Below are 15,536 nucleotides of genomic sequence, written 5' to 3'. Positions count from 1 at the left end.
AACTAACCTCTGACTAATCCCCAATCTCCAGCTAATCACTCTTTTTGAAGTCTGCCCCTTCTTACACGAGTAGGAAGCATTTTGAAGCATTTAGCGTGCTCAGCACAACCGCGCACGTCTCCCTAGCAAAGAGGGCAGACGAAGAACGAATAAATGCCATTAACGAGCGGTGTGAGGGTGCAGCAGCCCTGCGGTGGGGCCCAGGCCCAGCTCCGGCTCAGGCACCCGTATCGCCGACCCCACCACGGCCTCCCTGCACCGGCCGCACAGCCCTCGGCCGAGGAAGAGTCAGCCCTCGCCCTACAGCTAAATTACCCGCGCTGAGGTCTTTGGTTTCCCTCTCATTTCTCCACCGGGCAGACACGGGGTGCAGTGCGGGAGCCGGCCCCGCTGCCCCCCCGGACACCCACGGCCACAGCCCGGACCAAGCCGCGGGGCGGGCGGTACGGGACTACATCTCCCAGCAGCCCCCGCGCCGCTCGTAGCGCTCGGCGGGCGGGGCGCGACCTCCTCCCTCTGCGCGCCCGGATGGGGCCGGCATGGCGGCGGGGCCGGGCTGGTGAGTGAGGCGGGCCGCCATCGGCTGCCATCCGCGGGCACGGCGGCTGCGAGGGGCGCGGGACAGCGGGAGGGCGAGCGGGGCACTCTTGCGCGCCGCTGAGGCTGCCTCTGAGGGTGCGGCGGGGCCTCGATGTCCGACTGAGAGGACGGAATGGTGCCCCCCCCCCCCCGCCATGGTGGAGGGCGGCAAGGCCTCGCTGCGCTGGGCCCCGCGGCTCCTGCTCGCCGCCTGGCCGGGCTCCGGCCTCTCCGTGCGGGGATGCTCCTAGCACTGCGGCCTGGCCTAGGCTTGCAGATTTTGGCAGCGCTTGTACCAATTCCCTCCTAGCAGCGCCTGTGGGAGAGGATTTAATGCAGCAGCTGGTACAGCCCAGCCTGAGCGTTGCCGTCAGGGCAGTACCGGGGCTTGGCTGTGAGCAGGGCTTGTCTCGGCAAGCGGGGAGGTTTAGCAGGCTGAGCCCACGTTACCCGTTGCACTTGACTGCGTACCCACGCAGAAGGGGGGGCGGTCCGTGGAGCGAGTTGTACCCACGAGGCTGCTGCCTGGGTGAGGAGCACGCTAACCAGAGCCAGGAACGGGCTGGAGTTTTGGGATAGCCCTGCATGGTCCAGTTTTTAGCTGCTCTGGAAGCTGAGCTAGTGATGATAAAGTTATCCCTGTCTGAAATTGATCTTTCCTCTGTGGAAGCATAACTCTGAGGCTCAGCATTGAAGGCACAAAGGTAAGAGAATGGTCTGTTACCTGAACTAACTCTGCCCCCTTCCTCTGCCGCAGAGCGTGGTGTCGAGCCCGGGTAAAAACACCTGCCTGGAAAGCTGATTCCTTCGCTGGACTGACAGTAAACCTGCACCAGCTACACAATGGTGAGAAACAGCAGCATCTGTCTTGTCATACTCTACTTTTCTCCTCTTGCTGGGCTATGGAAGTAGGACTCATTCTGCTGTGTCAGATGATATTCTTCTGTGCCCCTGGGGCTGCTAGGAGGAGATATAAAAGCCCAATGGCTTGATTAATGTAATTAAGCCAATCAAGGCTGTAGCTTTGTTGCAGCTGCCACCTGAGTGTGCAGCCCTTTGCTACTGTGGAGCACAAGCTGAAAGGCAGCAGAGAATGAATGGCAATTTTACTGCTGTTGGTGCCCAGCAGAGCACCTGCTTGTCAGCGTGGTCAAAGATGAGCAAGGGGAGAAGGGATTAGGAGGAGAAGGGATTGGATGACAGCCTGTTATGGAGACGCTTGACACAGCTCGTCTCATAACTGTGTTTGTCACAGAAATAGACCTCGTGAAAGAATAATTGTTCTGTTTGCCTACCTGGAGGTGCACTGGGACAGTTTCAAACTTGCATCAGGTTGCTGGGGGTGGGGAGGTGCGGTTCACGTACACCAAAAAGGTCACCCTGGAAAGGACACACCCTGAAAAATCCTTCCCCAGAAAGGATGTGTCTGTCTTGGGTCTGCTTGAAGGCGTTTCTCAAGGTAAACCTGTAGACAATTTACGTCCTGGATGAATGGATTCTTCTTGTCTGCAAAGAGGGAGTCTGATTAAGGTGTTTCTCTGTGATGATGAGGAGGATGTCTGCTTGAAATAGCTAAAAAGGGTCTAAACCACGAAAGTCTCAGAGCTGGTGGTTGGTTTTTTCCTAAGCAAGGATTTAAACAGCATCCATCTACCAAGGTTTCTTGTATCTGAGTGAGACAACTCAGTGGCAGACATGTCCCTTTGTCTCCGAAGGGCAGCTTTCTCTTGTGCTATGTTTGTGAGATACAAATTGCTTGCCACTGAACAGAAAACTTACTGTCTTTAATTCTTGCTCTGTTTTTTCAGAAGGGATGGAGAAGAAATGAGTGGAGGACAAACTCTGTTCAAAGTGCTGTTGCTAACAGTGTTCAATGCAACCTGTATTTGGGAGGAAATCGTCCTGCGGAATCCTGGGCTGGTACCGTTGCCCACAGACAGCTTCAGCAAGAGGGCAGCTGCTAAGCTGGGCTTCAAGCTGGTAAGAGAGTGCTTCAGTATTGCATGCTGCTCGTTTTTGATTTATTAATTATATGTCAGATCTGTAGGCAGCATGACTCACCTGCTGAGCAGAATGCCTGGTCTTTGAAGGCTTATCAGGGAAAACACGAGTCAGCAGGAGAAACGCTGGTCATCAGCATGTCGGCATCTGGGTGTCTGCGTGTAAGTTTGTAGAGCCTGGGGAGTTCCTGTCGCCATGGGCAGGAGAACTGAGCCTGTGATGTGCTGTTATCCCTGTCTGACAGCCCAGCTGTGAGGGAGAAACAACTGTCCCCTGAGGCTCACGTGTGTCCCCTGCGCAGCTCTCCCACCCCTTGCGAAGACTCGGATGACGCGAGCGGCACCGGCAGGGCAAAGGCAGCGTCTCTTCCCTTTCCTCCTGCCCTTGCGATGTGCAACTGCAGCACAAGCATGGTCCCATACACGCAGGCTCTTCAGTAGCCAGCTCTCCGGAGCCCAGATGGAATCACAGACTGATTTGGGTGGGAAGGGAGCGTTAAAGCCCACCCAGTCCAACCCCCCTGCCAGGAGCAGGGACATCTCCAACCGGATCAGGTTGCTCACAGCCCCGGCCAACCTGGCCTGGAATGTTTCCAGGGACGGGGCATCCACCGCCTCTCTGGGCAACCTGGGCCAGGTACAGCAAGGCTCAGTACGGGGAGTCTGAGCACTGGCCGCTGTTGTCATAGCAGAGTTTAGGTCTGTGAAGAGCTTTTAAGTCGCTTATCCAAACAGTGAGGCACAGCGGCAGCTTGAAGGGCAGATAAGAAATGCATTTTATCTCGCCTGATGTACAGTCACTGAACACACACGCTGTAACAACACTTTGTCTCTGGGTAGCCGACAGCTGCATTCTGCTAAATTAGTTCCCATTTTATTTAACAGGATTTGTACTTGTTTGCAGATCAATAACATTCACTGACAACCTGGACCGGCAAACTTGACAACAGTGGACTTCGTTAAGAGACCAAGGTTGGCGTGTCAGAGAGGAGGGAGCGGTGCCACAAGCAGCAGCCACGCTGGTTGCCTGTCAGTACAGCTGTGTTCCGAGTCAGAGCAGGCACTGCGGAGAGCACCTCGGGCTTTTGGCTTCCAAGGAGTAAGGGGAGGAACGCAAAGAGGCAGCCTGATGATAAACAGGAAAACTAAAAGCACTCAGTGCTTTGGGAGTAGAGAGGGGCAGGAATTGTTTCAGAACAAACGTCGTTAGGGAAGCAGTCACGGCGTTGCTTTGTGGTGTCTCCCAGCTCCGGAAGGAAGGCTGTTCTGGAGTGGGCCTTGCGAATGGCCGCTGCTGTGTCGTTCAGAACGGTGTGAAATGGCCACCTGCGCCTAACTGTGGGCTCCTCGCTGCTCAGTGGCCGTGGCAGCCGCGTCACGGGTGAGTTCCCAGGACAGCCAAAGAGGATTTGGGTACAAGGGCCATTGGCTGGAGGGGAGAAAGTTTTTGTCTCCTGAGAGCTGTGCTCTCGATGAAAGTGCGGATCAGGAACTCCTCAGCTGGCAGTTGCTTTGCCGTGGTCTTTCTTCCACCAGGACCTGATCTGCAGGCAGCTGGCTGGAGGAAGAAGTGGTTTCCTGCTGGCTTCTGTTCCAGAATAAAGTTATGGAAAATCTTGGGAGTTATTTTTTGTCTGTTTGGGTTTTTTTAAAGGTTATCTACTTGAACAGAAACGGTGTTGAGCAGGTAGGAAGGATTTGGGGTTAAAACGCTTTCTGAAATTGAAGCAGCTGTGAGCTTTCCCTTCATAGCAAAACCTGCTGCTGCCTGACACCCAGAGCCTTCAGTGTCTGCAGCTGCTGAGCGCTGAAGGAGAGCAGCTCACGGTAACTCCAACAAAACTGCTTATGGCTGAGCTAGGGCTAGGGACAGAAATGCTTCCTGTGGTCCGCTTGGAAGCGTGTCCAGTTCTGGAGCCCCCAACACGAGAAGGACATGGACCAGCTGGAGAAGGTCCAGAGGAGGCCACGCAGATGCTGAGAGGGCTGGAGCAGCTCTGCTGTGAGGCCAGGCTGAGAGAGCTGGGGCTGTTCAGCCTGGAGCAGAGGAGGCTCCGGGGAGACCTGAGAGCGGCTCCCAGTGCTAAAGGGGGCTGCAGGGAAGGTGGGGAGAGACTCTTCAGCAGGGCCTGGTGTGACAGGACGAGGGGTCATGGTTTTAAAATAGTAGGGGGTAGATTTAGATTGGAAATTAGGAAAAAAATTTTTACAATGCAAGTTACAGAGCACTGTCCCAGGTTGCCCAGAAAGGTGGTGGACGCCCCATCCCTGGAAACGTCCAAGGCCAGGCTGGATGAGGCTCTGAGCAACCTGATCTAGTCAGGGATGTCCCTGCTCCTTGCAGGGGGGTTGGACTGGATGACCTCTGAAGGTCCCTTCCAACCCTAACCACTCTGTGATTCTATGAAGTGGGGAGAAGTGGGGGGCAGGTTCCTTGTCTGGTGAGCCCTCAAAATGAAGTGTGCTTAACTGCAGGGGTGGGCTACATGCTTGGCTGTAGCACCTCCCGTTGTGGGCTGGGAGAGCAGGCTGTGTGTTCCTGACCTGCACGGACGGCTCTGCCCGGGCTGGATGGGGCTCCTGGCAGGTGCGGCACTGTGACAGCACTGTTTCCAAACCCGTTCCTTTTGCCCTGTGTGCGAAGGTGCCGATGGCCGTGTTCGGAGTTAGCGGGCCGTGCTGAGGCTCGGCCAGGGCTGGGTGGAGGAGGTTTTGCTGCTGTCTTGGTGAGGTGATGTGAGGATCAGGCTGCTGCTTGTCCTGGAGGAGGTTTTGCTGAGTGCTGGTGGGTAACAAACAGGCCTAGCAGGCTGCCCTGGTACATCGTGAGGTGGGTCTGGCGCGAACAAAGGTGAATGTGGGAGCTGGAACGCAAGGCGGGCTCCAAGCTGGAGGTTACATGTGAAACAGGCTTACAGACTAATCCGTGCCCGCTTGAGCTGGCTGAGAGCGGCCCGCTGTGAGCGCGAGGGGGTTTTGGGGTTCCCTGGCGCGCAGAGGGGCTGTCTCTTGCCTGCTCTGCAGTAAACTGTTCCTCCCCAGCTGACGTAACGGCATCCTGAGCGGATGAAGGCTGCGCTCGGAGCTGTTCCCGGGGCTCCGGCACGGCTGGCTGCGGGTCTCCAGGGTTTAACCCCGCTCCCCTCCCCGTCCCTGCCTCTGGGCTGGTCCCCAGTCGAAGGCTCGCTCCACGCATGCTACAGCTCCTGCTGCGGGAGGGAGGGGGGTCTTACCCCCACCTCGTTTGACAAAACAGAAACAGGCATAAAAGAAAACAATCCTTCAACGTTTATGTAATTACACAAAGTGGGAAAGTGTCTCTGATTACACCGCTCCCTCTGCCGTCCCCCGTGCTGCCTCAGCCCTTGGCCACCACCGGCGGGTCTTCCTTGGCAGCGCTGGCTTCTGTGGGGTGGCTGAAGACCTTCACCTCCCTCGTTTTTTTGGGGGAGGAAAAATATCAGAGAGTGTGATGATTGCTTAGATTGGCCCGAGAAGCTAGCAGGATCCCTACCCCACCTGGCATGGGGCTGCCTTCTCAGAGCATTCCCAGGACACCATGGGCCCCGTGCAAGGAGAACCCAACAACCCAGCTGCCGCGCGCGTGGCTGCAGGCCAGCTCGCAGGGTGCTCAGGGGCCAGCTGTTCGTGGGGGCCCAGCGGAGATGCGGTAACCCTGCCCTCAGCTTATGGCTTTTAAGATCCTTGTTTGAAACCACCGTGACCTGGAGAAGGGGAACATGACGGAGCACGCTGCGTTTGTCACGGGAGGGGGCAGCCGAGCTGCTGTCCTTCCCCCGATCACGGAGGCAAACGCTTCTGCAAAGCGGTGCACGTCAACCCAGAGCTGGCTGGAGTTGGGGCTTTCTGCAGTCTGGGAGGGAGGTCTCGAAACACACCACCGTCCTGTCAGCCAGGCGAGCTAGCCTGCAGCCCAGGGGTCCATCGTGCCTGTTGTGGTCCCACCACGGTGACCAGCATTTGAGCTGGAGCGCGATGGCACGGTGAAGGGCGTTTTCCAGCCAGAGGCTGCCGCACGTACGCATCTCCAGCATCCTCCTCCTGTGCTCCACAGGCCACTGCTGCCCCGCAGCCGCGTTCGTGGGGCTGGGAGGTCACAGCCACATGCCGTGGTGCTTCTTGGTGCCCCAAAGGCCACGGCTGATTGCATTGAGCCACAAAACATTGCCAGAGCTCCCCGAGGAAATGCATCATTTCTCTGCCACCTTCGCCTTGCCCCTTTCCATCACCCCACCGCTGGCTGCGGTGCCCGGGTCTGCTCCTTGGGCGGGCTGGCCAGCTGCGGAGAGCCCTCGGGAGGGAGGAGGTGGCCTTCAGGAAGGAGAAGAGCCGCAGGAGTCCTTGGACTTGCCCCCGTGGGCAACCACCGGCCTCACCGCTGGTAGAGGGTCATGATCCCTGCTCGGTGCAGGCTCCTCCACAGCGCCGCCTCCAGCATCATATCGTGGTTGGCGTAAAACACCAGCGGTTTCTTCTCCAGCTCGTAGTAGTGGTCCGAGAACCGCTCGTAGTTGGTGGTGATGAACCCATAGGCGCTGACCTGCGGGGAGGGAGGTGGGACAGAGAGATGAAGGATGGGGTATGGGCTCCACCTCGGGTGGGCCATGGACAAGGGGTGGCACATGTAAGACAGGGGTGGCACACCTAGGACAGGGGGTGGCACATGCAGGACAGCCACCAGGACACGCCGGTCCCCACCAGGAGCCTCGCAGCAGCTCTTGAGGAGCCCCAGCAGCCGAAGCGGGGGATCCCCTTGTCCCTGGGGGAAGGTGGCCCTGTGGCCCCTTACCTGGTCGCAGGTGTGCAGCGCGGTGAGGAGCATGAGGGCGCCGGTGCTGGGCATGTAGAGCGAGCCGTACTGCGAGTTCAGGAGCTCCGACCGCAGGAGCCTGCCGGTGGACGCGGCTGGTTGGGGGGGGCTGACGTGGCACCGCGGCCCCCAGCACCACACCCAGCAGCACCCAGCGCCCGTCCAGCCCCCACCACGTGCTCAGTGACACCGCTGCTCGGTAAGGCAGGAGCACTGAGTGAAATGCAGGGCTCATGTGGATTCTCTGATGGCTGCTACTAAGGTTCAGCTTGTTTGTTGCAGGTTGCTAAAAGGCACCTTTCTGCTGTTTGACATCACCCCAACTCAGGCACCTGCTGTCATGAAAGGCAGGAAAAGCCAATCTCTTCGGGCCCTGCCTCTGCCTTGTTAGACCAGGTGAAAATTTAATTTATTTTGGGAAACGGGAGGCCAGGTGAGCACAGGGAGGTGCAGGAGGGGGTGTGAGCTGTGCTGCGGTGAAGAAGAATGGCAGGGGAGAGATGCCTCTGCCTTGTCTGCAGAGAGCAGAGTAGAGGTGGTTCCAGTGACTGGGCAGAACTGGGATGCTGGCTGGGCAGCCACTGGTCTATACTGGAGAGAGCAGTGGCTGGAGGCAGGCAGTCTGAGCCCAGCCTGGAGCAGAGCTGGGCAGCAGCCGTGGTCCTCATCATCCTCACCTGGCTGTCAGGTACTGCAAGAAATCCGGGTGCAGCAGCTTGAACTTCTCGGGGGACGCCTCTGGTCCAAAATACTTCTGTGGCCTGTGGCGGGGTGAGAAGGGCAGAACTCGCGTCACAGGAGTCCTGGCGCTACGTGGGGTTCACCCCACCAGGGACAGGCGCAGGGTGAGGGCAGGCAAGTCGTGCTCCCTGCAGTGCATCACCGAAGGTGCTGGGGGGCTTGGGGGCTACTCACTTGTCCCCCTTGTCCGAGCCCTCAGGGACTGGGCTGCCCTGGATGGCCGACTTCAGCATGAGGTAGTCACGGACATCCGAGGGGATGAAGATGTACCTCAGATCCTGCAGCAGGGACACAGACGCTTTGGGACACTGCCCACACCAGGGAGAGGACTGAGGGCTCCTCAGATGGGGAGAAGGTTTGGGGGGCAAGCCAAGCCTCGAGGGACACTTTGGGATCATGTCCCCAACAAGCCCTCGGGATCTCACCTTGGCCTGGGGTATCTGGGTGAAGCCATACTCCTCGTAGGCGATGAGGGAGTTCTTCATGGTGTTCACCGTGAAGCCGTAGAAGGAGATCTTGGTCCCCACGTCCTCCTCAAAGCCTTTGATCACGGCACCATTGAGCCTGTGGGAAAAATATGTCCAGACCTGGCCTTTCCCCAGCACCCATGGCCCCATCCCGCCCAGCACTCGTCCGCACCTGAAGACCAGGTCGTGCGCATCGATCGCCTTGCCCTGCCGCGAGCCGTTGAGGATGCCGCCGTTGCCCACCACGGCGCAGCGGACACAGCCCCCAGGGAAAGTGTCCCTGTCGAAGAGGCGTCTGTTGGAGGAGGTGTTGAGGAGCCGGAGGGTGCTGCCCACCACTGGAATGGAGCAGGATGGGGCTGGTCAGCGAGGAAAAGCTCTGCACCAGCCCTCGTGAGCACACACGCGCTGCGGCGTGCAACAGCAGGCACAGACAAGCTTGCGCGGGAGCACATCCAGGAGCAGCACACGAGAAAGCTCATGCCATCCTCGTGCCGAGAGGGGTCTACAGGTGGGCTGGGGGGACACCAGCCGGTCCTCCTCTCCTAGCCTTGGTGTCCCCCCTCGCAGCCCTTCCTGGGCTCCAAACAGCGGCCGCCTGAGGCTGTGCAAGGCATGGGGCCGTGTCCGGCCATCTCCAGCCCCAGCGCTGCGGGTGCTGCTGCCCGTGCTGGCCGTGTCCCCTCCTGACAACATCTCCTTGCAGCTGCCACCGGTTCGCTCCCCCACGCCGTCCCAGCGCTTCCCAGCCCAGGGACTGAAGCCGGCGACTGCCAGGGAGAGCAGAGTGGGTTTGGGGCAGGAAGGGAAATAATCTCCATCCAGAACAATGGAGCGGGTTGTCCAAGCTCCCCCGGCCCCAGTTCATAATCACACACACACTGGGGCTTTTATTCGGGGAAAATGTCACAAGACGCAGCAAGCGGCGTTTGCAAAGCTGTCCCTCCCACCCCGTGGCTCCTCTGTAGGGCTCCTCTGCCTGCCCCATGTCTTCAGTCCCGTCTGCCGGGCTCCCTGGGTCCCTCGAGCTGCCCCACACCCTCCCACCGCCCCCCTTGCCCCGTCTGCTGCCGCCCCCATGGCGGTGGGGTCCGTACCTGCGTGGGACAAGCCTTGCCAGCCGTAGGGGACGTGTCGTCTCTTCAGCCTGTCCCAGGTCTCCGGGGTGAAGTGCTGGTCCCACATCAGCACAGGGGCGTCGAAGCGGAAGATCTCCCCAAACTTGGGGTCTGCCTTTGCTCTGGCCGCCACGGAGCGCAGGCACGTGCTCGGCTGGTAGGGAGGAGGACATCGCCTCAGTCCCCAGCCTGGGTCTACCTCCGACATCCCCACCCCTCAGCGGGCACCGAGGAGAGGACAAACCCAAGAACAGATCCCTGTCCATCACAGGTTCTGCTGGGTGAGCCAGGCTCTGCCCCCTGCTTCGGTTTCCTGCCGCAGACTCCCTGTTGGCACCCAGCTCACCGGGGCTGGGAGGCCCAGGGCTTATGGAGTCGCCTGTGAAAGACTCGGCAGCTTCCGGTGCGGGCGCCCCGCTAAGGGCCTTTGCTGTAGGAGAACAGCCCCGGTGCCTCCCAGAGCCCGCATCCATCCTCACCAGTCTCCAGCCCGGGCTGGTGGCCCAGGTGTCATGGGGTTGGAGGGAGCAAGTGATCCCGGCTCCAACATTGGGGAATTGCCTGGGGACACCCATGTGCAGGGCCGGAGGAGGTTGGTGCTCCATGCACGTGCACAAACCCCCTCCAGAAGATGCTGCTGCTCCTCAGCTTCCCCACCCAGACCTTCAACCGACAAACACTGGCGCGGGGCGGCTCTGGGACGCCATCCGTGCAGTGCTCACCGTTACCTGCTGGCTGCTGGGCTCGGGCTCCTCCAGCGAGGTGGAAAGCTTGAAGGACTTCCCGCTGGAAACGGGGAAAGAGCGGAGTTAGAAATCCATCACTCAGGCACGGGGGATCCCCACTGCGGGCTCCCAGCTCGTGCCGGGACCACCGCGCGCCCCTTCCCCCCTTACCTCTCCTGGCCGCCTCCGAGGGCCCCTCTGTGGCTGCCGGCCCCGCGCGACGTCCCCGGCGCTGCCAGCACCTGCGGCTCCGGCTGCAGCAGGCTGCAAGGAGAAACCGGTGGGGGCTCAACCGGGGAGGGGACACCAAGCCGCCGCGCCCCGACACCCTACAGCCGGCGAGAGCCACGGGGCAGGACCACGTCACCCCCGCTCCGCTGCCCTCCACCGCCGCCTGTGCCCCCCACCCCACCTCTGCGCCCGTCTCTGCAAGTGGGGAGCTACAGCCCTGCGAAATGCTGGGATCACACAGAAAGCAGCCACTGTCCCCCAGTGGGTCCCACCTCCCGGACCCCCACATACCAAAACCCACCCCCAGCCCAGCCTGCAGCCTTGGGGGGACCCCGCCAAGGCCTCCCCAGCTCTTCCCACCATCCCACCCTTCCCGAGCCCGAGGGGGATGGGGCTGGGACAGGCTGGGCAGGCCGGCAAGACACTTTCAGTTGCTACACTGGAGAAGCAATTGGCAACTGGGATCTGGAGGCTTTCGGGGTATGCAGGACCCCCCCTCTGCCACGGGGCCAGCCGGGGCATGGCCTGATCCTTCATTTAGTGCTGGGGGCCGCATTCCCAGCATCTCGGGGTGTTCTGAGCCCCCGGGGCCAGGCAGGGCCGAGCCGGCCCCCCACGGAGGGGGGGAACACGGGGCTCGGGGCCGGGCAGGGTCGCAGCCTGGCAGGCAGGAGCCCACCGGAGGGGAACAGGCTCCCATTCATCCCCACACAGAAGGGCCCTTCAGAGCCCCCCGGCGCCGCCGCCAGCCGGGGCGGCAGGTGCCCCGGCCAGAAGCGGGGGTTTGTGGAGGAGACAAGGGCCCCTTGTTACGGGATCTGCGCTCGGGCCGGGCACAGGTAGAGGCAGGTGGGGAGCGGAGCTCTGCCTCCCCGCTGACGCAGCGGGCATTGGCTTTCTGTCCCCGCCACGGCCCCTGTCAACACTACCAGCACCCACAGCCCTTTTTAAAATCAAGCTGGTGCATCTTGCCTGGGTGTCCCATAAAAAGGCAGCTCCCCAGCAAGAGCTGCTGCCCCGCAGAGCCCCCACCATTTGAAACGCACGCTTCAGACCAGGGCAAGGTCCTCAGTGTAGCTCTGCTCCGTGGCCACATCCTGCCCTCCAAACACGGCAAAGAGCCGTCCTGCTGCCGACAGTGCAGAAGTGCTGACACTGGGGCTGGCTCTGGAGCCGGGAGAGGGGTCAGGCACAGCGTAGCCACCAGCTCATCCCTGAGGATCATCCCAGAGATGATCAGGGAGGGAGGTGGGCGCAGGCAGCCAGGCAGGTTGGCTCCTGCCAACCTTTGGTGGGAGCTGGGACCCACCTCCACCCGTGGTCAGACACAGTGCGTGGCACTTGCTTGTCACTTCTTCCAGGATTTCATCATAAAATCATGGAAGGGTTTGGGTGGGAAGGGAGTGTTAAAGCCCACCCAGTCCAACCCCGCTGTCAGGAGCAGGGACATCTCCAACCAGCCCAGGTCGCTCGGAGCCCTGTGGATGGGGATTTGAACACTGCGAGGGATGGGGCATCCACCACCTCTCTGGGCAACCTGGGCCAGTGCCTTATCACCCTCACAGAGAAGAATTTCTTCCTTAGATCTCATCTAAATCTACCCTCTGCCAGTTTAAAACCATTACCCCTCGTCCTATCACTCCATGTCCTTGTCAAAAGTCCCTCCCCATCTTTCCTGTAGCCCCCTTTAAACACTGAAAGGCCGCTGCAAGGTCTCCCCGGAGCCTCCTCTTTGCCTTGTGCTGAGCTGATGAACACAATCCCAGTGTCAGCACCTCCCTGCCCTCACATCCCAGCTGTGGGTGCTGGTGTCCCAGCATCACGGCAGCTGTCCTGGCTGTTGCCGCTGCACAAACCCCACTGGGCAGGGCGTGGGGTGGCTGGGCAACCCCACACCAGACGGCAGCTCAGCAGTGCGTCGGGGAGCCAAACGCTTTGACGTCATCTGCCAGGATGTGGCGAAGCACCTCGTGATGCTTGGTTGACTCAGAAGATGACAACCCTCCACGGGCCCGGCGATGCACAATGGGGCTCTGGGGAAGGAGTGGCCCATGGCTGCCCAGGCACCAGCCGCAGCGGCGGAGCCAGCCAAGCCTGGGCGCGCTCGCTCACCACCATGGCATTCACAAATATGACGTCTCTGGTCTGCGGCCACCCCCCCTTTCCGGAAGATAACGTGTTGTGAGCGCACACTCCGGCCTTATCTTCAGCAAACACTCCCAGGGCCCCGCAGAGCCGTTTGAGGGAGCCGGGGCAGCAGCGCGAACCCGCTCTTGGAAGGCGTTTGCTGCATCCCACCGCAAAGGGCCAAGCTCCAGAAAGCATCTTCCCCTGGCGCAGAGCCAGTGTGGCGCAGCGAAGCTGCGCAGAGCTCCACGCTCATCCCGTCTGCCCCAATAACAAAGCCACAAGCGGTGCCGGCAGCTCGCCGGCGGGATTTCAGAGATGGCCGGGCAGGGAGCAGGAGCGGAACCTGAGGGGTCCAGGGATTCGGCTCCCTGCAGCACCACTGACCGCAGGGTGGCCGGCTCTCTGTGGGGACGGGGACATTTCACCCATCTCCGCTGGGTCCTCACCACCAGCTTTGAGCTGAGCTGGAGGGGGACCCAGCACTGCCACGGGTACCTGGCCCCCAGGTGATTTGGTGCCAGCAGCAGCCAGCGTCGGCCGAGGGTGGTCGGCTTCCTCCCTCCGAAAGTCTGCGTGGAGATCCCGCTCACACCAACCTCCCTGCCGAAACGTGGCTGCCTGTGCTGGTGCGGGAACACCCCCCTTTCTCCCTTTCTGCCCCGAGGGCAAGCAGAGCGGGAAGCGCGCGGTGTGCGACGGCACGTCAACCGTGCGAAGCACCGGCTGTCCCGGTTTCACGTCCCGGCTCAGCCCCGCATCCATCGGCAGGGCAGCACCGGTTCCTCCGGGCGCGCGGTTCAGGCTGGACAGGCGGCGATGACGGGGCGGCGTGTTTGTAAATACAGGAATCGGAGCAGCAGGACTCGCTCGGGTTTGGCCCCAGCTTTAGCAGCTGGGAAAGAGGAAAACTCCAGGAGAGGCTGGGAGCGCAGGTCAGGTCCCTGTTACCGCGCCCGGACGAGCGGACCCTCGGTCCCGGCAGCTGCGGGGCAGGAGCGCGGCTGGGGCAGGGGTTCGGCAGGGCCTGAGTCCCCTGCGCCCTGCCCTGCGGTGGGGGAACCCGCTCCCAGCGCCCATCTCACGGGTCTCCTGCGCACCCTGCTCCCAGGACGGGCCACGGACCCTGTGCCAGCGCACGGCTGGTCTCCATTCCCAGTTCGGTGCAGTCCCTGGGCGCGTTCTGCCGCCCTCACCGGCCTGTTTCCCCTCTCGCAGACATGGAGCTCTGCGGGGAGCTGCTCCGCACCCCGAGCACCGCGCCGTGACCGCTGCTCGCCCAGCACGGGAGATGGCAAAGCCCTGCCCCGGCTGCTGGGGACACTTCTGCTGTGCCAGCCTGGCACGAGGGGGGACCTCAGCCCTGGGCAGGGCGGGACGGGGCAAGGAGAGCCCCCGGCTCCCGGCTGGGGGACGGGAGAGCGTCGGGACCCCCGGGCAGCCCAGCCAGCCGCATCCCCAGCAACTCGCAGCGCAAAGCCGGCTGCGCTCAGCTGCACCAGCTCCGGCCCCCGCAGCATCCTCCGCTCCCGGCGGCGCCCGGGCAGCGGGACACCGCCGCACCCCCGACACCCAAGAGCACCCAGCGCGGAGCTGAGGGACGCTCGTGTCGCTCCCCCGGCGCCTTCCCTGAGGCTCGCAGGAGAGGAGGGCGGCCGGTCCCGCAGGCCAAGCGCTGTGCGGGCTCCCCCGCACCCTCGGGGAGACTCGAGAAGAGGCTTGGGGAGCGTGGAGGGCGCGAGGAAGGCAGACGTGACCGCAAAGCGGGAGATGCAAACTCCTGCATTTTGGGAAATGTAGCCCCTAGGAGTTTGCAGGAGGTGGGGGGCAGCGCCGGGGCAGCCGTGCCTGTCCCTGCAGTGGCGGGGCGGGGGGGGGGATCAGTGCGGCTCCACGGGGGCCAAACCGCCCCCCCCGGGATCACCAGCCGGCTCCCATCCTAAATCAGCCCAGGGGGGACGCGGGGCTGGCAGAGGGTCTTGGGCGGCTGCTGCCGGGGGCTGAGCACCCTCAGCCGGCCCCGGATCCAGCAATTGTTTCTTTGCACCGCGATGGGCTGAACCCACGCGGGGACCCCTGCAGCCCCCCGGGGTCCCGCTCTGGGCACGCGTGGGCTGGTGGCCGTGGGCAGGACGCGGCGCCGAGAACACCTCGGGGTGGGGGGGCAGAGCCCTGCTGCAAGCGCATTTTTCAAACCAGGCAAAAAGCGGGAGCACAACCGGGATAAGCTGCAGTGAGGGGTCCACATCGGCACCCCAGTTCCCCCTTCCCAGTGCGTGGTACTGGGATTTCACATCCCTGCCTCCCACGCCCCTTACCTGGCCAGGATCCTCTGGCTGGTGGGCGACTCCACCGTCGCGTAGTAGTGGCCGTAGAGGAGCAGCGAGGATGTCAAACCCGCCAGGACCAAAAAGCAGAGCCGTTTCCAGTGCGGGGACCCCATCCCGGGCGCGTCAGCCGTTGCACTGGCGTGGGCGAGCGAGGGCGTGGGAGCCAGGGCTGCCCGCGCCCCTCCCGCCGCCGTCCCGCCGGGCGAGGGCCCGCAAACTTCCCTGCCGCTCCGCTCTCCCACCCGCCGGGTGCGGACGCGGCTGCAGCCCCGGCTCCGTCCTGCCCCGGGTGCCCGGCTGCACCTTGGAGCAGACTGGGATATTCCTCCGGAGCGGCGGGAGGGAGGGCGTGAGCCGGGGGGAGGAGGCACCAGGCTGACTGGTTCA

General features: G+C 61.9%; 1 protein-coding gene, 1 long non-coding RNA gene and 1 other non-coding gene across 5 annotated transcripts; 2 read left to right on the top strand and 1 right to left on the bottom strand.

The window, feature by feature from the left end:
• Positions 1-1,192: 1,192 nt before the first annotated feature.
• LOC147598517 (small nucleolar RNA R38) lies at positions 1,193-1,267 on the top strand. The gene has a single exon (XR_015260581.1). It is a non-coding gene; the product is annotated as a small nucleolar RNA R38 (small nucleolar RNA).
• A 26-nt stretch (positions 1,268-1,293) lies between these two features.
• LOC147598516 (uncharacterized) lies at positions 1,294-4,205 on the top strand. Its single transcript, XR_015260560.1, has 4 exons — positions 1,294-1,425; positions 2,388-2,559; positions 3,484-3,960; positions 4,116-4,205. It is a non-coding gene; the product is annotated as an uncharacterized LOC147598516 (long non-coding RNA).
• A 1,639-nt stretch (positions 4,206-5,844) lies between these two features.
• Positions 5,845-15,536, bottom strand: ST6GALNAC2 (ST6 N-acetylgalactosaminide alpha-2,6-sialyltransferase 2). 3 transcript variants are annotated; one of them, XM_086762295.1, is made up of 10 exons: positions 15,138-15,536; positions 10,633-10,725; positions 10,459-10,522; positions 9,716-9,890; positions 8,791-8,956; positions 8,577-8,715; positions 8,326-8,429; positions 8,088-8,171; positions 7,390-7,489; positions 5,845-7,140 (listed from the first exon to the last, which is right to left on the bottom strand). In XM_086762295.1, exons 1-10 carry the CDS (start codon positions 15,260-15,262, stop codon positions 6,973-6,975), a joined length of 1,218 nt encoding a protein of 405 aa, XP_086618421.1. In that variant the 5' UTR covers positions 15,263-15,536; the 3' UTR covers positions 5,845-6,972. The 3 variants fall into 3 exon arrangements, with proteins under 3 accessions (XP_086618421.1, XP_086618422.1, XP_086618423.1); XM_086762296.1 differs by having other exon boundaries at positions 10,465-10,522; XM_086762297.1 differs by lacking the exons at positions 5,845-7,140; positions 7,390-7,489 and adding an exon at positions 7,798-8,001.

This window comes from Chlamydotis macqueenii, chromosome 18 (assembly GCF_036417535.1).
Source record: "Chlamydotis macqueenii isolate bChlMac1 chromosome 18, bChlMac1.mat, whole genome shotgun sequence".
NCBI lineage: Eukaryota > Metazoa > Chordata > Aves > Otidiformes > Otididae > Chlamydotis > Chlamydotis macqueenii.
Note: the sequence above shows the minus strand (reverse complement) of the source record. Positions and strands in the feature narration are given on the sequence as shown.